The 17695-nt window shown below is 41.1% G+C and overlaps 1 protein-coding gene across 5 annotated transcripts in view; it reads right to left on the bottom strand.

The window, feature by feature from the left end:
* Positions 1–17695, bottom strand: part of AIG1 (androgen induced 1) — a 297796-nt gene that overhangs the window by 203578 nt on the left and 76523 nt on the right. Inside the window, exon 3 of one of the 5 annotated variants that reach the window (XM_064291602.1) lies at positions 282–5571. The exons of the other annotated variants lie outside the window; for them this stretch is intronic. Within the exon in view, the coding sequence (XP_064147672.1) occupies positions 5548–5571 (24 nt within the window). The 3' untranslated portion in view covers positions 282–5547. Of the gene's footprint in view, positions 1–281; positions 5572–17695 lie in introns of those variants that run through there. 5 annotated transcript variants of the gene reach the window in all.

Here is a 17695-nt window from a genome sequence, read left to right as displayed (position 1 = left end):
TTAAGTCCTTTGCTTTTCCATTTAAAATTTTATTATCTCAGCTTGTTAATCTCTACCAAAAAAAAATCCTGCTAGAATTTTAATTGAGATTGTACTCAATCAATATATTCAATGTGGGGAGAATTGATCTTAACAATATTGAGTCTTCCAGTCCATGAACATGGTTTATATGTCCATTTATTTAATTCTTCTTTCTCTTACTAACATTTGTAATTTTCAGTGTACAGATCTTGTACGTATTTTTAAAAATCTATCCCTACAGATCTGTCTTAGAAGAAGTACTTTGAGACTTTGTCTCACACACTTTGGACATGTTATCAAGAGGGATCAGTTCCTGGAGAAGGACACCATGCTTGGTAAAATAAAGGGTCAGCAAAAAAGAGGAAGACCCTCAATGAGAGGGATTGACACAGTGGCTGCAACAAACAGCTCAAGCATAACAATGATTGTGAGGGTGGTGCAGGGTCGGGCGGTGTTTCATTCTTTTGTACATAGGGTCACTAGGAGTCAGAACTAACTCGACAGCACCTAACAACAACAACATCTCTAAGTATTGTATGTTTCTGATGGTATTATGGGTAGCATTAATTTTTATACATGCTTTGTCGCTAAAAAAAAATTTTTTTTTTTGTCGCTAGTATATAAAAATACAGTTGGTATTTGTATATTGACATTGCATCCTGTACCTTTGTTAAATCCATTTAGTAGTTCTAGTAGTTATTTTTAAAAGTATTTTAGATTTTTCTATGTACATGGTCATATCGTCTGCAAATAAAGACAGTTTTTCTCCTTCCTTTACAATCCACATGCATTTGATGCCTTTTTCTTTTCTTCTTGTACTGTCAAGGACTTTGTCTTAGTTATCTAGTGCTGCTATAACAGAAATACCACAAGTGGATGGCTTTAGCAAAATGAAATTTATTCTCTCACAGTTTAGGAAGCTAAAGTTGAAATTCAGGGTGCCAACTCCAGGGGAAGGCTTTCTCTCTGTCAGCTCTGAAGGGAGGTCCTTATTGTCAATCTTCCTCTGGTCTAGGACCTTCTCAGTGCAGAGACTCTGCTCCTGGTTCTTCTTGCTTGGTGGTAATGAGGTTCCCCTCTCTCTCTGCTCCTTTCTGTCTTTTATATCTCAAAAGCAATTGACTCAAGATACAACCTAATCTTGTAGATTGAATCCTGCCTCATTAACATAACTGCCTCTAATCCTGCCTCAGTAACATCACAGAGATGGGATTTACAACATATAGGAAAACTGCATCAGATGACAAAAGAGTAGACAATCACACAACACTGAGAATCATGGCCTAACCAAATTGACACACATATTGGGGGGACACAATTCAACCCATCACAGGCCTTGAGCACAATGCTGAGTAAAAGTGATGAGGGTGAGCGTCCCTGTCATCTTTTCTATCTTAAGGGCAAGTGCTAAGTCTTTCAATGCTTAAATTTGTTATTAGCTGCAGACTTTTCTTAGATGCCTTTTATTTAGGTTAAGGAAGATCTTTCCTTTATAGTCATAATTTACTGAGGATTTTTTCTTCATCATGAATGAGTGCTAAATTTTGTCAGATAGTTTTGCTACATATAGTTTTCTCTAGTAAAGCCACCTGAACTTGCAATTTTTCTTGTGGGAAGATTTAATTGTGAATTGGATTTCTTTAATAGATACAGGGTTATTTAAGTTTTCTTTTTTTGAGTTAGTTTTAGTCATTTTTGCCTTTTGTGGAATTTTTCCATTTCATCTAAGTCTTTGAATTTATGAAGTTGTTCTTAATATTTCACCATGGAAGTTGGGAAATGCTACAAATCAGGTACTTTTTCCCCTCAAGAGCTCGTTGTTGAACAGTTACCAGCCCACCACTGTTGAGAGTTATTGTCTGTTCAGCACGCATGATCATTCAAGAAGTCCCTGTTGTTGTTGTTGTTATTAGCTGCTGTGGAGTCAGCTCCCAACTCATGGCAACCCCATGCACAATGGGATCGAACCATCCTAGCCACATGTGCAGCACTCTGAGGTCAGTATCTAATAGTGCAACTTTGGTCAACACTTTGATCCCCACCACATATTGAAGAGATTATGCAGGTTATTAAAATGAAATGGCTTTTAAGAAAGTGTTAGTCACCTTTCTCAGTGTAACACTAGAAGGTCAAGAGGCACAGCCAACTGAGTAATCAACCTTCTAAATAATTCCTTAGATGTAAACACAGCACAGATGGTAGCTTCTTGGCTTCCTGCACTGATATCCTCTTGATAGTATGGTCAACAGTAAACCCAAAATAAGTTTGAACTTTACTACCAGGGCATGGGTATGAACCAAAAATAGGTTCCCTTGGACAGGCTAAGTGATACTAAAAGGTTCCACTGTTGTAAAGAAGCTTCTTCTCTGGCCAGGACCAATGGCCAGCTAGTCCTCATCTCGCACCTGCTGCTTCTCAGCTACCAGGACCAGAATACTGTACTCGAACTGTGAGTAGAAGGAGCAGTCACCTTCCAGGCCTTCAAGCTTCCCAGACAAAATTCTTGTGTTACAGTTAGTCACTGGGGGCCCATGTGAACCCCCAGAACTTTAGAAATGAACGCCAAAAGAAAACTGGATTTACAGCTTGTCTCTTTTTGTAAGGAGTCTCTCATATGAAGTCTAATAGAAGCTGAAACCAACTGACTTTAGTGCACCTCTAAGATTAGTGGAAAATGCTTTGGAATTAGTAAAACAGATTAAAACACAAAGGATGTTGTAGAGAATTTGCCATGAAGAAGGCTAAAGAGATCACTTATCTACAGATTGGTCTAAAAAGGCCATTTAGCATGATCTCAAATAAAAGAAGTGATGGAAACTTGTTTCTGGGTTAAAAAAATTAAACTCAAAACCTAAACTCCAAGTCTATAAGAATAATGAAGAGTACAAATCTGTCTGAAGCAACCTGAAAATTGAGGGAAAAACTACTCAGGATACAGTGAAAAGAGTAATAGGTGAAATACAGTGAAAAGAATAATCAGAAAACCCTAATTCCAGCTCCATTTCTGCCACTAACTATTTGAGCAGATTGTTCCACCATTTCCGTGTCAGTGTTTTTATGTAAAATGAGAGAGTGATAAATTCCAAGAGGGGAAGATTTTGTTTGACATGTTCCCTACCTTAACTCCAGTGTTCAGATAGTGCCTGGCACAGAGTCAGTGCAACACACACTGTGGGAGGGAGGAAGGTAGGGAGGGATGGAAGAAGGAAGGAAAGAAGAAAAGGCAGGGAGGGATAAAGAGAGGGAGAAAGGGAAATAAAAGAGGAAAGAAAAAAAAAGAATACATTTTTAAAGTCTTCAGCTTCAATATATGATCCTATAATATTGCTTTCCCTTTAAAACTAATATGAATACTCAGACTTTACCAAGTACTTACAGGAAAACAATTACATTCTGTTTTGGGCTCTTACTTTGCTTTTAGATTTTTTTTCATTACTTGTTTTCCCATCTTTTCCTTCCATGTTGGTACTGTTGTTCACAGTTAACACTTGGAGATGTTTCCAATTCTGATTTATCTTTCCTAACACATGAAGCAGGAGCATGAGGATAAGCTGTGTGTTCCGGATGCTGTCTGTCTCACGACCTCTACGCACAAAGTGAGGGTCTCTTTTTAACCCGGCCCTGGTTCTCCGACCTGCCAGGTCTAGGAGATGCTGGGTCCCCCAAGTTCTCGCCTTCTGGCTTTTTTTTCCTCAACTACCCCCTAAAATTCAGAAATTCATGATGAAGCCTTTTGATGTTGTTAGCTGCCAAATTAGCCCTGAGTTCTGCACAAAAGAACAAAATGATTGGCTGTGGATTGAAATATTGTGATCCATAGGATAATGAAGCACAAAGCCAAAAAAAAAACCATTGCCATTGAGTCAATTCCAACTCATAGTGACCCTATAGGACAGAGGAGAACTGCCTCAGAGGGTTCCCAAGGCTGTAATCTTTACGGAAGCACACTGCCACATCTTTCTCCCGCAGAGTGGGTGGTAAGTTTGAAATATAATGGTATCTTCTGTTCCGGGTCCAGTTGGTTCTATCACACATACCCAGAAGTGTGACATGGAATTCTACTTGTAATTTTGAGGCTGTAATGTTATACTTTTTATACTATACATTCTGCCCAAATTACCTTTAAACCAGAATCTCCATTTAGAGAATTTCTAAAGCACATGTTGACATTATGTCTTCTATCTGTCACATCCTTCAACTACTTTTTTTGCTTGAATTTATAATTTATCCACATTAATCTACATTTGGGGGGCAGTGGTGGTGCAGTGGTAGAACCCTCTCCTTCCGTGCAGGAGACCCGGGTTTGAATCCTAGCCAGTGTACCACATGTGCAGCCACCACCTCTTCGTCAGTGGGGGCGTCTGTGTTGCTATGATGCCGAGCAGGTTTCACTGTGCTTCCAGACTAAGATGGACTAGAAAGAAAGGTCTGCTTATCTGCTCCCGAAAATCAGCCAATGAAAACCTCAGGACCTGCAGTGGATTAATTACTTTTGTGTGGCCTTTCTAGCTGTGGTCTTGTAACTCTCAACCAGGCGGTTGTGTGATAGGGTAATTGTGGCCTACACCAGGGGATTAGTCAGTTTTGCCTTAAAAGAGAGCCAATTCCAGAACAGAGAGGAGGAACTCACCACCAAAGAAGGAGAGACCAGCAGGAGACTGTGTGGTGGGCTCCCCAGCCCAAGAAGAGAGAAAGCTGAGTGCCTTTGGGCAGAGACTGAGGGCCAGGGAGAGGCATGCCTGCCAGCACGCCTGGGAAGAGGCTGTCCTGATGGAAGAACTGTACCTTGAGTGTTCCTGAGCCTGAATTGTAACTGTTACTTCCTAATAAACCCCATAAGCTTGAGTGTGATCTCTGAGTTCTGTGTGGCCGCTGCGGTGAATAATGGAACCCAGCAGAGAAGTAGACAGTGCTGTGGGAGGGATGACTAGTGTCAGAGTTGGTAAAGGCGGCAGAGAGAAGTGGCATGTCTGACCTCTGCCTCATATGAATCAGCCTTGGGCTGTTAATCTTGGTTCTCCTTCCCCTTTGTGGGGTTGGAGGAGGTCAGATACCTCCCCCACACTGTGTTTACAAGATCATAACAGTCAGATCCTCTTGTGCATGGGGACACCATGAGTCGGAGTCTCTCATGGCAACTAACAACAACTAAGTAATGTGCCAATAAAAACCCAACTCCTACAATACCCATATGGCTGGGCCTTGCCTTTCTCTCCAACCTCAAGCTTGTGGCATTCTCTCTCTTGCCCTCTAAATTCCAACTGGCATTTTGATTTTTCCTTAAAAAAAAACAAAAACAAAAAACTCATTCCTGCCTCAAGGTCATAGCTTTTTCTACTCTCCGTGCCAGGAATGCTCTTCATTTTCTTACATCTGGATTCTTCTGTTCCTTCTGGTCTAATTTACACAGCACCTCTTCAAAGAAGTCTTCCCTGGCCACCCAAATTAAAATACGCTTCAATGCTTCCTTATTTTCTAGCGCAGGCCCTGGTAGAAAATGGGCTCTTTTTTTCTGGTTGCTGTTGTTCATTTGTTCATTGCGTTACTCCCCTGCAAGAAAGTAAAGAATCGGAGAAAAGGAATTTGTCTGTCTTGTTCATTGGTATTACCCACTGCCTGGCATAGCATATCTGTGACAAAAATGTGTAGAATAAACGACTGAAAGTATACTGTTGTTCCTTGTATGTGCCAGACCCCATAACTCCTATAGGAGCAAGTACGCTTTTACTCCCTCAATTTTCTTCTACTCATCTAAAATTTCCCTTGGATTTTTTTTACCCTTCTGCCTGTGAAGAAGATATGCCCTTATTTCAAGGCTAATTTTCTAGTCCATTCCTCCCAGGACTTCTGTGAGATATCTCCTGCTTTGCCTGTGCATCTTCTAGCATCCTAAAATAATCCTCTAGACTTCCAGTTCAAGACAGAGAACTAAAGGTTCTCTTCCCTGAAATCAATGAAGAATAAGGAAAATAAGAAGAAGACATGAAACACCACAGTCCAAACATCACTCTTCTAAAAAGGCTGCCAAATGTTAGGAAAACTGAACCAGGACAGGGAAGACTTGGTCGAATGAGCAGAACAGAGAGGTGTCTGAGGTGGCAGACCCTGAGATGCACTGCCAGTGGCCCTTGCTGGGGATAGGGAGAACTGGGGGTTTGTGGGAATGCTGGGATAAATGCTCTGATCCCTGTGTGGCTTCAGGTGTCAGAGGTGAGGATGGTAAATGTGCAAGTGGCCGGCATATCAACTGTGCAAAAAACAGGATGTGAGGATGTTAAGATGGACGAGAAAGTATTGGTGGTAACAAGCCTGGGTACGGAGCCCATGCTCACCTGACAAAGACCAAGCTTCATGTCACCAGACAAGAGGATGCTGCTGAAAAGGAGTCAAGAAGAGAGAAACGAATAGAGCCTCCAAAGAAGCCATTCTCCAGGGGAGTATCTTGGTGAATAGATGGAAATTCCAGCTGCCCTAGCTCAGTTCCCCAGCCTGTCCCCAGTTCTATCCTTTTACAAATAGCTGGCTCAGGGAGAACAGAACAATTTAAGGATGAGTAATCATAAGAAAAGAAATAGCACGAGATGTATTCATAGGCTCTACAAAAAAAGACGTAAAGAGGAATATGACCAAAAAAGGCACACGAACAACACAAACCAGAAAAGTTATGCCACATAATAAGTATGATTTATGATCAAACAATCCTCTATTAAAGACATTTTAAAAAAGAAGCCAAAGAAGAAAAATTCAGACCTAAAGAAGAGTAGATAGAGCAAGAAGGGAGGGTAGAAGTGAGTGAACAGATCTTATGATAGGATTAAAAAATGAAAAATAAAACCATATATGGCAGAAAGTCATAAGCTGTAAAAGGAAAACTGCCATTGGGGAAGAGAGTGGAGGGCTAACTTTCTGCAGTACTGTGGACTAGATATAATGAAAAGCCTTCCCACTGCAAAACACTGGGCGCTAAATACATTACAACAAATATACTTTCACATGTGTTACTGAACACACAAGAAAGGACGGGAAAGCACTAGGAGCCAAAGTAACATAGAGACCAAAAAGAACAGGGAAAAAAACCCAGAACAACAGTAAACACAGAAACTGGGGCTGCCCTGGAGGTAAGCATCAATATCTCAATCCTAGCCGCTCTGTGGACTGTGGCCTACGAGATGGACAACTACAACCGAGGGCTCGTGCAAGGTGGAGGAGGGGGTACCGAATCCAAGGCCCCTGCAGAAAGCCCACCCCAGAGAGGAGCCATGCCTTCAGTCAAAGGGCAGGCTAGAAAAAGTACCCTTTATTAGGTTAAAGGAATTGACTTCTATTCCTGATTGTTAAGATTTTATTTTTTCATCAAAAAGGCGCAATTTTATCTGATCTTTTTCTGCATTGATGGTGACAATCTTTTTTTTTTCTCTCTTTTATCTGTGTATTGCAGTCCCTGGGTGGTACAAATGATTAACAATCCTGGCTGTTAACTAAAAGGATGGAGGTTGAAGTCTGCTCAGAGGCACCTTGAAAGAAAGGCATGGCAATCTACTTCCAAAAAAAAAAAATCAGCCATTAAAAACCCTATGGATCCTAGAGAAATAAGAGCCTTTACACAGATATATGCAAACCCATGTTTATTGGAGCACAGTTTACAACAGCAAAAAGATGGAAGCAACCAAGGTGTCCATCAATGGATGAATGGATAAATAAATTATGGTATATTCACACAATGGAATACTACACATCGATAAAGAACAGTGAGGAATCTGTGAAACATTTCATCACATGGAGGAACCTGGAAGGCATTATGCTGAGTGAAATTAGTCAGTTGCAAAAGGACAAATATTGTGTAAGACCACTATTATAAGATCTTGAGAAAGAGTTTAAACTGAGAAGAACACATTCTTTTGTGGTTATGAGAGGGGGAAGGGAGGGAGGGTGGGAGAAGGTTATTTACTGATTATATAGTAGATACGACCTACTTTAGGTGAAGCGAAGGACAACATTCAATACAGGGGAGGTCTACACAACTGGACTAAACCAAAAGCAAAGAAGTTTCCTAAATAAACTGAATGCTTCGAAGGTCAGCAAAGCAGGGGCAGGGGTTTGGGGACTATAGCTTCAGGGGACATCTAAGTCAATTGGCAAAATAAAATCCATAAAGAAAACATTCTGCATCCCACTTTGAAGTGTGGCGTCTGGGGTCTTAAACGCTAGCAAGAGGCCATCTAAGATCCATCAATGAGTCTCAACCCACCTAGATCAAAGGAGAATGAAGAACACCAAGGTCACAGGGTAATTATGAGCCCAAGAGACAGAAAGGGCTACATGAACTAGAGACTACATCATCCTGAGACCAAAAGAACCGGATGGTGCCCAGCCACAACCAATGACTGCCCTGACAAGGAGCACAACAGAGAACTCCTGAGGGAGTAGGAGAACAGTGGGATGCAGACCCCAAATTCTCATAAAAAGACCATACTTGATGGTCTGACTGAGACTAGAAGGACCCCGGCGGTCATGGTCCCCAAACCTTCTGTTGGCCCAGGGCAGGAACCATTCCCGAAGACAACTCGTCAGACATGGATTGGACTGGACAATGGGTTGGAGAGAGATGCTGATGAGGAGTGAGCTACTTGCTCACTTGAGACTATGTTGGCATCTCCTGTCTGGAGGGGAGATGGGAGGGTAGAGGGGGTTGGAAACTGGCAAAATGGTCATGAAAGGAGAGACTGGAAGGAGGGAGCGGGGTGACTCATTAGGGGGAGAGTAAATGGGAGTATGTAGTAAGGTGTATATAAGTTTTTGTGTGGGAGGCTGACTTGATTTGTAAACTTTCACTTAAAGCACAATAAAAATTAAAAAAAAAAAATAAAAGAAACCCAGAACCAAACCAAATCCAGTGCCATCGAGTCAATTCCGACTCATAGCGACCCTATAGGACAAAGTAGAACTGCCCCATAGAGTTTCCAATTAGCACCTGGTGGATTTGAACTGCCGACCTCTTGGTTAGCAGCCGTAGCACTTAACCACTACACCACCAGGGTTTCCTAAGATGGATGGAATACACAGAGTCAGTATGCCAAAAACAATTGTTCAACATTCAACCATTTCAGGACGTAGCATATGATCAGGAACCGATGGTACAGAAGGAAAAAGTCCAAACTGCACTGAAGGCATTGGCAAAAAACAAGGTTCCAGGAATTGATGGAATATCAATTGAGATGTTTCAACAAACAGTTGCAGCGCTGGAAGTGCTAACTCGTCTATATGAAGAAATTTGGAAGGCAACTACCTGGCCAACCAGCTGGAAGAGATCCATATTTATGCCTGTTCCCAAGAAAGGTGATCCAACTGAATGTGAAAATTATAGAACAATATCATTAATATGGGAAACCCTGGTGGTGTAGTGGTTAAGTGCTACAGCTTCTAATGCTGCTAACCAAAAGGTTGGCATTTCGAATCTGCCAGGTGCTCCTTGGAAACTCTGTGAGGCAGTTCTACTCCATCCTATAGGGTCGCTATGAGTCGGAATCAACTCGACGGCACTGGGTTTGGTTTTCTGGTTTGGTATGCTTAATATCACAAGCAAGTAAAATTTTTCTGAAGATCATTCAATAGCAGTATATTGACAGGGAGCTGCCAGAAATTCAAGCCAGATTTACAAAAGGAAGTGGAACCAGGGATATCATTGTTGATGTCAGACGAATCCTGGCTGAAAGCAGAGAATACCAGAAAGATGTTTCTTTACCTGTGTTTTATTGACTATGCTAAGGCATTCAACTGTGTGGATCATAATAAATTATGGATAACATTGTGGAGAATGGGAATTCTGGAACACTTAATTGTGCTCATGAGGAATCTGTACCTGGATCAAGAGGCAGTCGTTCAAATAGAACAAGGGGATACTGATTGGTTTAAAGTCAGGAAAGGTGTGTATCAGGGTTGTATCCTCTCACCATACCTATTCAATCTGTATGCTGAGCAAATAATACAAGGAGCTGGACCATGTGAAGAAGAATGGGGCATCAGGATTGGAGGAAGATTCCTTAACAATCTGTGTTATGCAGATAACACAACCTTGCTTGCTGAAAGTGAAGAGGACTTGAAGCACTTACTGATGAAGATCGAAGACCACAGCCTTCAGTATGGATTACACCTCAACATAAAGAAAACAAACATCCTCACAACTGGACAACAACATGGTAAACGGAGAAAAGATTGAAGTTGTCAAGGATTTCATTTTACTTGGATCCACAATCAATAGCCATGGAAGCTCAAACTCAATTCAGTGCCGTCGAGTCAATTCTGACTCATAGCGACCCTATGGGACAGAGTAGAACTGCCCTGTAGAGTTTCCAAGAAGCGCCTGGCGATTCGAACTGTTGACCTTTATGGTTAGCAGCCATAGCACTTAACCACTATGCCACCAGGGTTTCCACCATGGAAGCAGCAGCCAAGAAATCAAAAGGTGCATTGCATTGGGTGAATCTGTTGCAAAAGACTTCCTTAAAGTGTTGAAAAGCAAAGATGTCACCTTGAGTACTAAGGTGCGCCTGACCCAAGCCATGGTGTTTTCAATTGCCTCATATGCATTTGAAAGCTGGGCGGTGAATAAGGAAGACCTAAGAAGAATTGACACCTTTGAATTCTGGTGTTGGCAAAGAATATTGAATATACCATGGACTACCAAAAGAACGAACAAATCTGTCTTGGAAGGAGTACAACCAGAATGCTCCTTGGAAACAAGAATGGTGAGACTGAGTCTTACATACTTTGGACATGTTGTCAGAAGGGCTCAGTCCCTGGAGAAGGACATCGTGCTTGGTGAAGTAGAAGGTCATCGAAAAAGAGGAAGACCTTCAAGGAGATGTATTGACACAGTGGCTGCAACAATGGGCTCAAGCATAACAACGATTGTGAGGATGGCACAGGACCGGGCGGTGTTTCGTTCTGTTGTGCATAGGGTTGCTATGAATTGGAACCCACTAGATGGCACCTAACAACAACAACATGTTATAAAAACTATATTATAACAACTATGTTATAAAAACTATAACAACTATGTTATAATAACTATATTATAACAACTATGTTATAATAACTATATTATAACAACTATGTTATAATAACTATATTATAACAACTATGTTATAATAACTATATTATAACAACTATGTTATAATAACTATATTATAACAACTATGTTATAATAAAAAAAAAAAAAACCCTATGGAGCACAGGTCTATTCTGACAGGCATAGAGTCTCCAAGAGTTCGGCTCAACTCAACTCCACGGCAATTTTTTCTTTTTTTTTTTAATCTTTGTATTCAAGAAAAGCTAAACTGTGGTAACTAAGTGGGGTCTCCAAAGTCTTCAGAAAAATACATTTTATATTTACACCTATGAACTGTAGCAGATACTGCGGTACTTCTCCCAGGTCCTCTTCAGAGCCGATGCACCCATCCCCCCAGCTGCTAGGAATGTGGGTTGCTGGCACTCTCAGCAGCATCCCTCCCTGGGAGTTGCTCTCAGCTACAGGGATGTGCTTTGCTCAAGTCTATGCCCCCTTCCCAGGGGCAGTCCAAGTTCAATACTGGCTGATGCAGGGATACAAAGGTCTGGTCCTCTGGCCTCAGTTTGGGAGAATTCTGCAGGGCCATCCCTACTCCAGAGTCCACCTCGAGTACACCTCAGTAACAACTGCAACGTGGGTCAGCTTCTCCCTCTGCCCAGTCTTGTATTCCTCACTTCGCAAGAGATGTATCTCCTACAAGCGTAACTCTTGCGCACACACTTTCCATCAAAGGGCCTGTTCACAGGGAACCCACTTTAAGACCATCTCATTCATGTGTAAGTGTAAGAGAGAGAGATTCTTAAACATGAAAACATTTGTAATAAACAAATCACCATAAAGAAATGTAAAAAAGTAAAAATTTGTTATAATCACACCCTGCAGAGATAACCATTGCCAAAGAAGGGGTCTATCCTTCAAAACAACCCTGGTGGCAAAGTGGTTAACAGCTTGGATGCTAACCAAAAGGTCAGCAGTTCAAATCCACTAGCCACTCCTTGGAAACCCTACAGGGCAGTTCTTCTCTGTCCTATAGGGTCGCTATGAGTCGGAATCAACTCAATGGCAACTGGTTTTTGTTTTTGGATCCTTCAAGAAGGCTGCGTGGGTGGTGCAAACAGTTAAGTGCTCAGCTACTACTAACTGAAAGGTTGGCAGTTAGAGTTCACCCAGAGGTGCTTCAAAAGAAAGCCTTGGCAACTTCTGAAAGGCCACAGCCATGAAAACATAGCACAGTTCTACACTGACACACATGGGGTCGCCCTGAGTAGGAATCAACTCAATGGCAACTGTTTTTTTTTTTTTTTCCCTTTAACCCTTCAAGATCTTTTCCTATGCGTGTAAAATGCACCCCACACATTATTTTACAAAATTAGATCATATTATACCTAGTCTTCCAAAATTTTTTTCATTTAAAGATATTTTAAGAATATACCCCATTTTCTAAAGTGCTTCATAGTACCCCACTATATGAATTATGCACTGTAATTCACTTACTAATGGAAAAGTACACTCATTTCAGGTTTCCAATTTCTAACAATGCTGCAATGGTCCTATGACATGTATGTTTTTATGTACCTATATCAGTTATAGCAGTACCTTAGGAGAATAAGTTGCTAGAAGCAAAATGCCTGGATCCAAGATCACCATTGCTTGTTGAGACTACTCCCATGTGGCATCTTTGTCATGCACTCTCTCTTCCCTGCACCCCCTGCCCTTATCCCAGTTCAAGGCTGTACTCTCCCTACCATGGACTATTTCCATAGCCTCTTGGCTAGTCTCACTGGCTTGAGTTTCCCTTTAACTCTATCCATGCTTTATCATGGCTCCAGAGTTATTAAAACAATTTTAAGAACTCCCCAACTAAAAGTTTTCAATGGCTTTCCCGTGCTTGTAGAATAAAATCAAAACTCCATTTGTGATCTGGTGTCAAATTCTCTTTCTAGTCCCTTCTCGGCTTCTACCAGTGTTATGGATTGAATTGTGCCCCCCAAAAATGTGTGTCAACTTGGCTAGGCCATGATTCCCAGTATTGTGTGATTGTCTACCATTTTGTCATCTGATGTGATTTCCCTGTGTTGTAAATCCTACCTCTATGATGTTAATGAGGCAGAAGGAGAGGCAGTTATGTTAATGAGACAGGGCTCAATCTACAAGATTAGGCTGTATTTTGAGTCAATCTCTGTTGTGGTATAAAAGACAGAAGCAAGCAGACAGGCAGGAGGACCTCATATCACCAAGAAAGTAGTGCTAGAAGTAGAGCATGTCCTTTGGACCCGGGGTGTCTCCACTGAGAAACTCCTAGGACAGGGAAAGACTGAAGACAAGGACCTTCCTCCAGAGTAGACAGAGAGAGAAAACCTTCCCTGGAGCTAGCACCCTGAATTCGGACTTCTAGTCTGCTAGACTGTGAGAGACTACATTTCTTTTGTTAAAGCCGTCACTTGTGGTATTTCTGTTATAGCAGCACAAGATAACTAAGACAACCAGGTACCCGATTCAACAGACTACATGTAGTTTCCCAAATTTGCCATATACTTCCAAGTAACCAGGCCTTTGTGGGTCTTTTAACTACAGCTTGAAATTCATTAAAAAAAAAAAAAAAACTAAACTAAACTTTTCAAAATCCAGGCCTTATCATGTGTTAATTTTGTTGTGCAGTTTTCCTCCAATTTCTTGTCAGATGTAATTACTTTTTTCCCAACCTACCACAACACACAGCTTATAATGTTTTTCTTTCCCATCAGCAGGGCCCAACTTGTCTGGGGATGGCTTCTAGCGGGGGCAGTTTTCTTTTGTGAAGAGTGATGGTCACGAGGTTTATGACATTGCACAGAGAGCATCCTGGTGGTGGTCGCCTGGTTAGAAGGTGATGTGTGCTGCGAGAAGGCAGGAAGTGGGGAAAATAAGGCAGAAATGGAGAAAACTGTATATTTCACTTTACAGTCATCCATCGAACTACAGAAATGGGGCAAAGAAATACTCAGGTACCACTGATATGCTTAGCATGAATCAGGAGTGGTTATGACTCAGATGGAAAACAACAAAGATTACAGCCAACTACACAGATGGAAGGAAAAGGGCAATCAGGTGCTTCAGGAACAAGCATGATAATGTAGCTGGAGTCAATAAGCACCATAAAACCAAAACCAAACCCACTGCCATCAGGTTGATTGTGACTCATAAGCGACCCTATAGGACAGAGTAGAACTTCCCCACAGAGTTTCCAAAGAGCACCTGGTGGATTTGAACTGCAAACCGTTTGGTTAGCAGCCATAGCACTTAAACACTATGCCACCAGGGTTTCCAATACACACCATGGAAACCATTAATTTTCTTTAACTCCACAATGCTTTAGGTCAGCTTTGGCATCTCCGGTGCAACATTTGCTAAAAAGGGGCTTAAGATAACTTCTATCATTAAGATACTGATAAAAAGGATAGTCAATAGGAGGCTTGAGTGCACCTATTCTCTAGATTAGGCATGCAGTGGAAAGGGAATCAAGGACTATACATCCAGCTATACGCTGGAATAAATGCTGAGATCACTCTCCCAATGAAAACAGCAGCAATTAAAAAAAGCCTAATGCACACACACACACAGAAGATAGATGTTCATTCATATAAATATATGTGTGGGTGGATATGTTCTCTTGTTGTTATTAGGTGCCATCGAGTCAGTTCCAACTCATAGCTATCCCACGTACAACAGAACGAAACACTCCCCTATCCGGCACCATCCTCATGATTATTGTTATGCTTAAGCCCATTGTTGCAGCCACCCTACCGTGTCAATCCATCTTGTTGAGGGTCTTCCTCTTTTTTTCTGATGCCCTACTTTACCAAGTGTGATGTCTTTCTACAGGGACTGGTCCCTCCTGATAACATGTCCAAACTATATGAGACAAAGTCTCACCATCCTCCTTTCCAAGGAGCATTCTGGCTGTATTTCTTCCAAGATAGATTTGTTCGTTCTTTTGGCAGTCCATAGTATATTCAATATTCTTTGCCAATACCATAATTTAAAGGCATCAATTCTTCTTCCATCTTCCTTATTCATTGTTCAACTTTCCCATGCATATGGGGCGACTGAAGACGCCATGGCTTGGGTCAGGCGCTTCTTAGTCCTTAAAGTGACATCTTTGCTTTTCAACACTTTAAAGAGATTTTTTGTAGCAGAATCGCCCAAGGTAATCTATCCTTTGATTTCTTGACTGCTGTTTCCATGGGTGTTGGTTGTGGATACAAGTAAAATGAAATCCTTGACAACTTCAATCTTATCTCCGTTTATCATGATGTTGCTTACTGGACCAGCTGTGAGGATTTTTGCTTTCTTTATGTTGAATTGTAAACCATACTGAAAGCTGTAGTCTTTGCTCTTCATCAGCGTTTCAAGACCTCTTTGCTTTCAGTAAGCAAGACTGTGTCATCTGCATAACGTAGGTCGTTAATGCGTCTTCATCCAAAGCTGATGCCTCATTCTTCTTCACGTAGTCCAGCTTTTCGGATTTTTTGCTAAGCAAACAGATTGAATAAGTATGATGAAAGGACACAACCCTGAAGCACACCTTTCCTGACTTTAAACCATGCACTATCCCCTTGTTTTGTTTGAACGACTAACTCTTGACGTATGTACAGTTTCCTCAGGAGCACAGCTGAGTGTGCTGGATTTCCCCCTCATCGCAATGTTATCCGTAATTTGTTATGATTCACACAGTCAAATGCCTTTGCATAGTCAATAAAACACAGGTAAACATGTGTCTGGTACTCTCTGCTTTTAGCCAAGACCCATCTGACATCAGCAACGATATCCTGAGATCCACTTCTTCTGAACCTGGATTGAATTTCTGGCAGCTCCCTGTTGATGTACTGCTGCAGCTGCTTTTGAATGATCTTCAGCAAAGTTTACACATTCTGTTGGATCACCTTTCTTTGGAATCAGCATAAATATGGATCTCTTTCAGTAAGTTGGACAGGTAATTGTCTTCCAAATTTCTTGGCATAGATGAGTGAGTGCTTCCAGTGCTGCATCTGTTTGTTGCAATATCTCAGTTGCTATTCTGTCAGTTTTGGAGACTTCCTTGTTTTTCACCAATGTCTTTAGGGCAGCTTGTATTTCTTCCTTCAGCGCCATCAGTTCTTGATCATATGCTACCTCCTGAAATGACTGAACGTCCACCAATTCTCTTTGGTACAGTGACTCTGTGTATTCCCCTTCCATCTTCTTTTGATGCTTTCTGCACTGTTCAGTATTTTGCCCATAGAATCCTTCATTATTGCAACTCGAGGCTCTAATTTTTTCTTCAGTTCTTCCAGCTTGAAAAATGCCAAGTGTGTTCTTCCCTTTTGGTTTTCTAACTCCAGGTCTTTGCACATGTCATTATAATATTTTACTTTGTCTTCTCAAGCCTCTCTTTGAAATCTTCTGTTCAGCTTTTACTACATCATTTCTTCCATTTGTTTTAGCTACTTGATGTTCAAATGCAAGTTTCAGAATCTCTCTAATATCTATTTTCATCTTTCCCTTCTTTCCTATCTTTTTAGTGACCTTTTGCTTTCTTCACCTATGAAGTCCTTGATGTCATTCCACAATTCATCTGGTCTTCGGTCATTAGTGTTTGATGTGTCAAATCTATTCTTGAGGTGGTCTCTAAATTCAGGTGGGATATACTCAAGGTCATATTTTGGCTCTCATGGACTTGCTCTAGGTTTTTTCAGCTTCAAGTTGAACTTGCATATTAGCAATTGATTTTGTGTTCTGTTGTTGGTCCCTGGCCTTGTTCTGACTGATGATGTTGAGCTTTTCCATTGTCTTTGTCCACAGATGTAATAAATCTGATCCCTGTGTATTCCATCCATTGAAGTCCATGTGTATAGTCACCATTTACGTTGCTGAAAAAGGTATTTGCAATAAAGAAGTCGGTCTTGCAAAATTCTATCATGTGATCCGTCGCATCATTTCTTTAATCAAGGCCATATTTTCCAGAAATGATCCTTCTTCTTTGTTTCCAACTTTAGAGTTCCAATCACCAGTAATTATCAATGCATCCTGATCACATGTTTGATCAGTTTTAGACTGTAGAAGTTGGTAAAAATCTACAATTTTTCTTCTTTGGCCTTAGTGGTTGGTGAGTAAATTTGAATAATAATCATATTAACTGATCTTCCTTCTAGGCATATGGATATTATCCTATCACTGACAGCACTGCACTTCATGACAGATCTTGAAATGTTCTTTTTGACAATGAATGCAACACCATTTCTCTTCAATTTGTCATTCCTGGCATAGTATACTATATGATTGTCTGATTTAAAATGGCCAATACCAGTCCATTTCAGCTCACTAATGCCTAGGATATCGATGTTTATGCATTTCATTTCATTTTTGACGATTTTCAGTTTTCCTAGATTTATACTTCATACATTCCACGTTCCCATTAATGGATGTTTACAGTTGTTTCTTCTCATTTTGAGTCATGCCACATCAGCAAGGTCCCAAAAACTTGACTCCTTCCATATCATTAAGGTCGACTCTACTTTGAGGAGGCAGCTCTTCCCTGATCATATTCTGAGCACCTTCTAACCTGAGGGGCTCATTTTCCAGCATTTT

The sequence above is a fragment of the Loxodonta africana genome, chromosome 1 (assembly GCF_030014295.1).
Source record: "Loxodonta africana isolate mLoxAfr1 chromosome 1, mLoxAfr1.hap2, whole genome shotgun sequence".
Classification (NCBI taxonomy): Eukaryota; Metazoa; Chordata; class Mammalia; order Proboscidea; family Elephantidae; genus Loxodonta; species Loxodonta africana.
The sequence above is the reverse complement of the archived record's forward strand: the minus strand, read 5'-3'. Positions and strand labels throughout refer to the sequence as shown.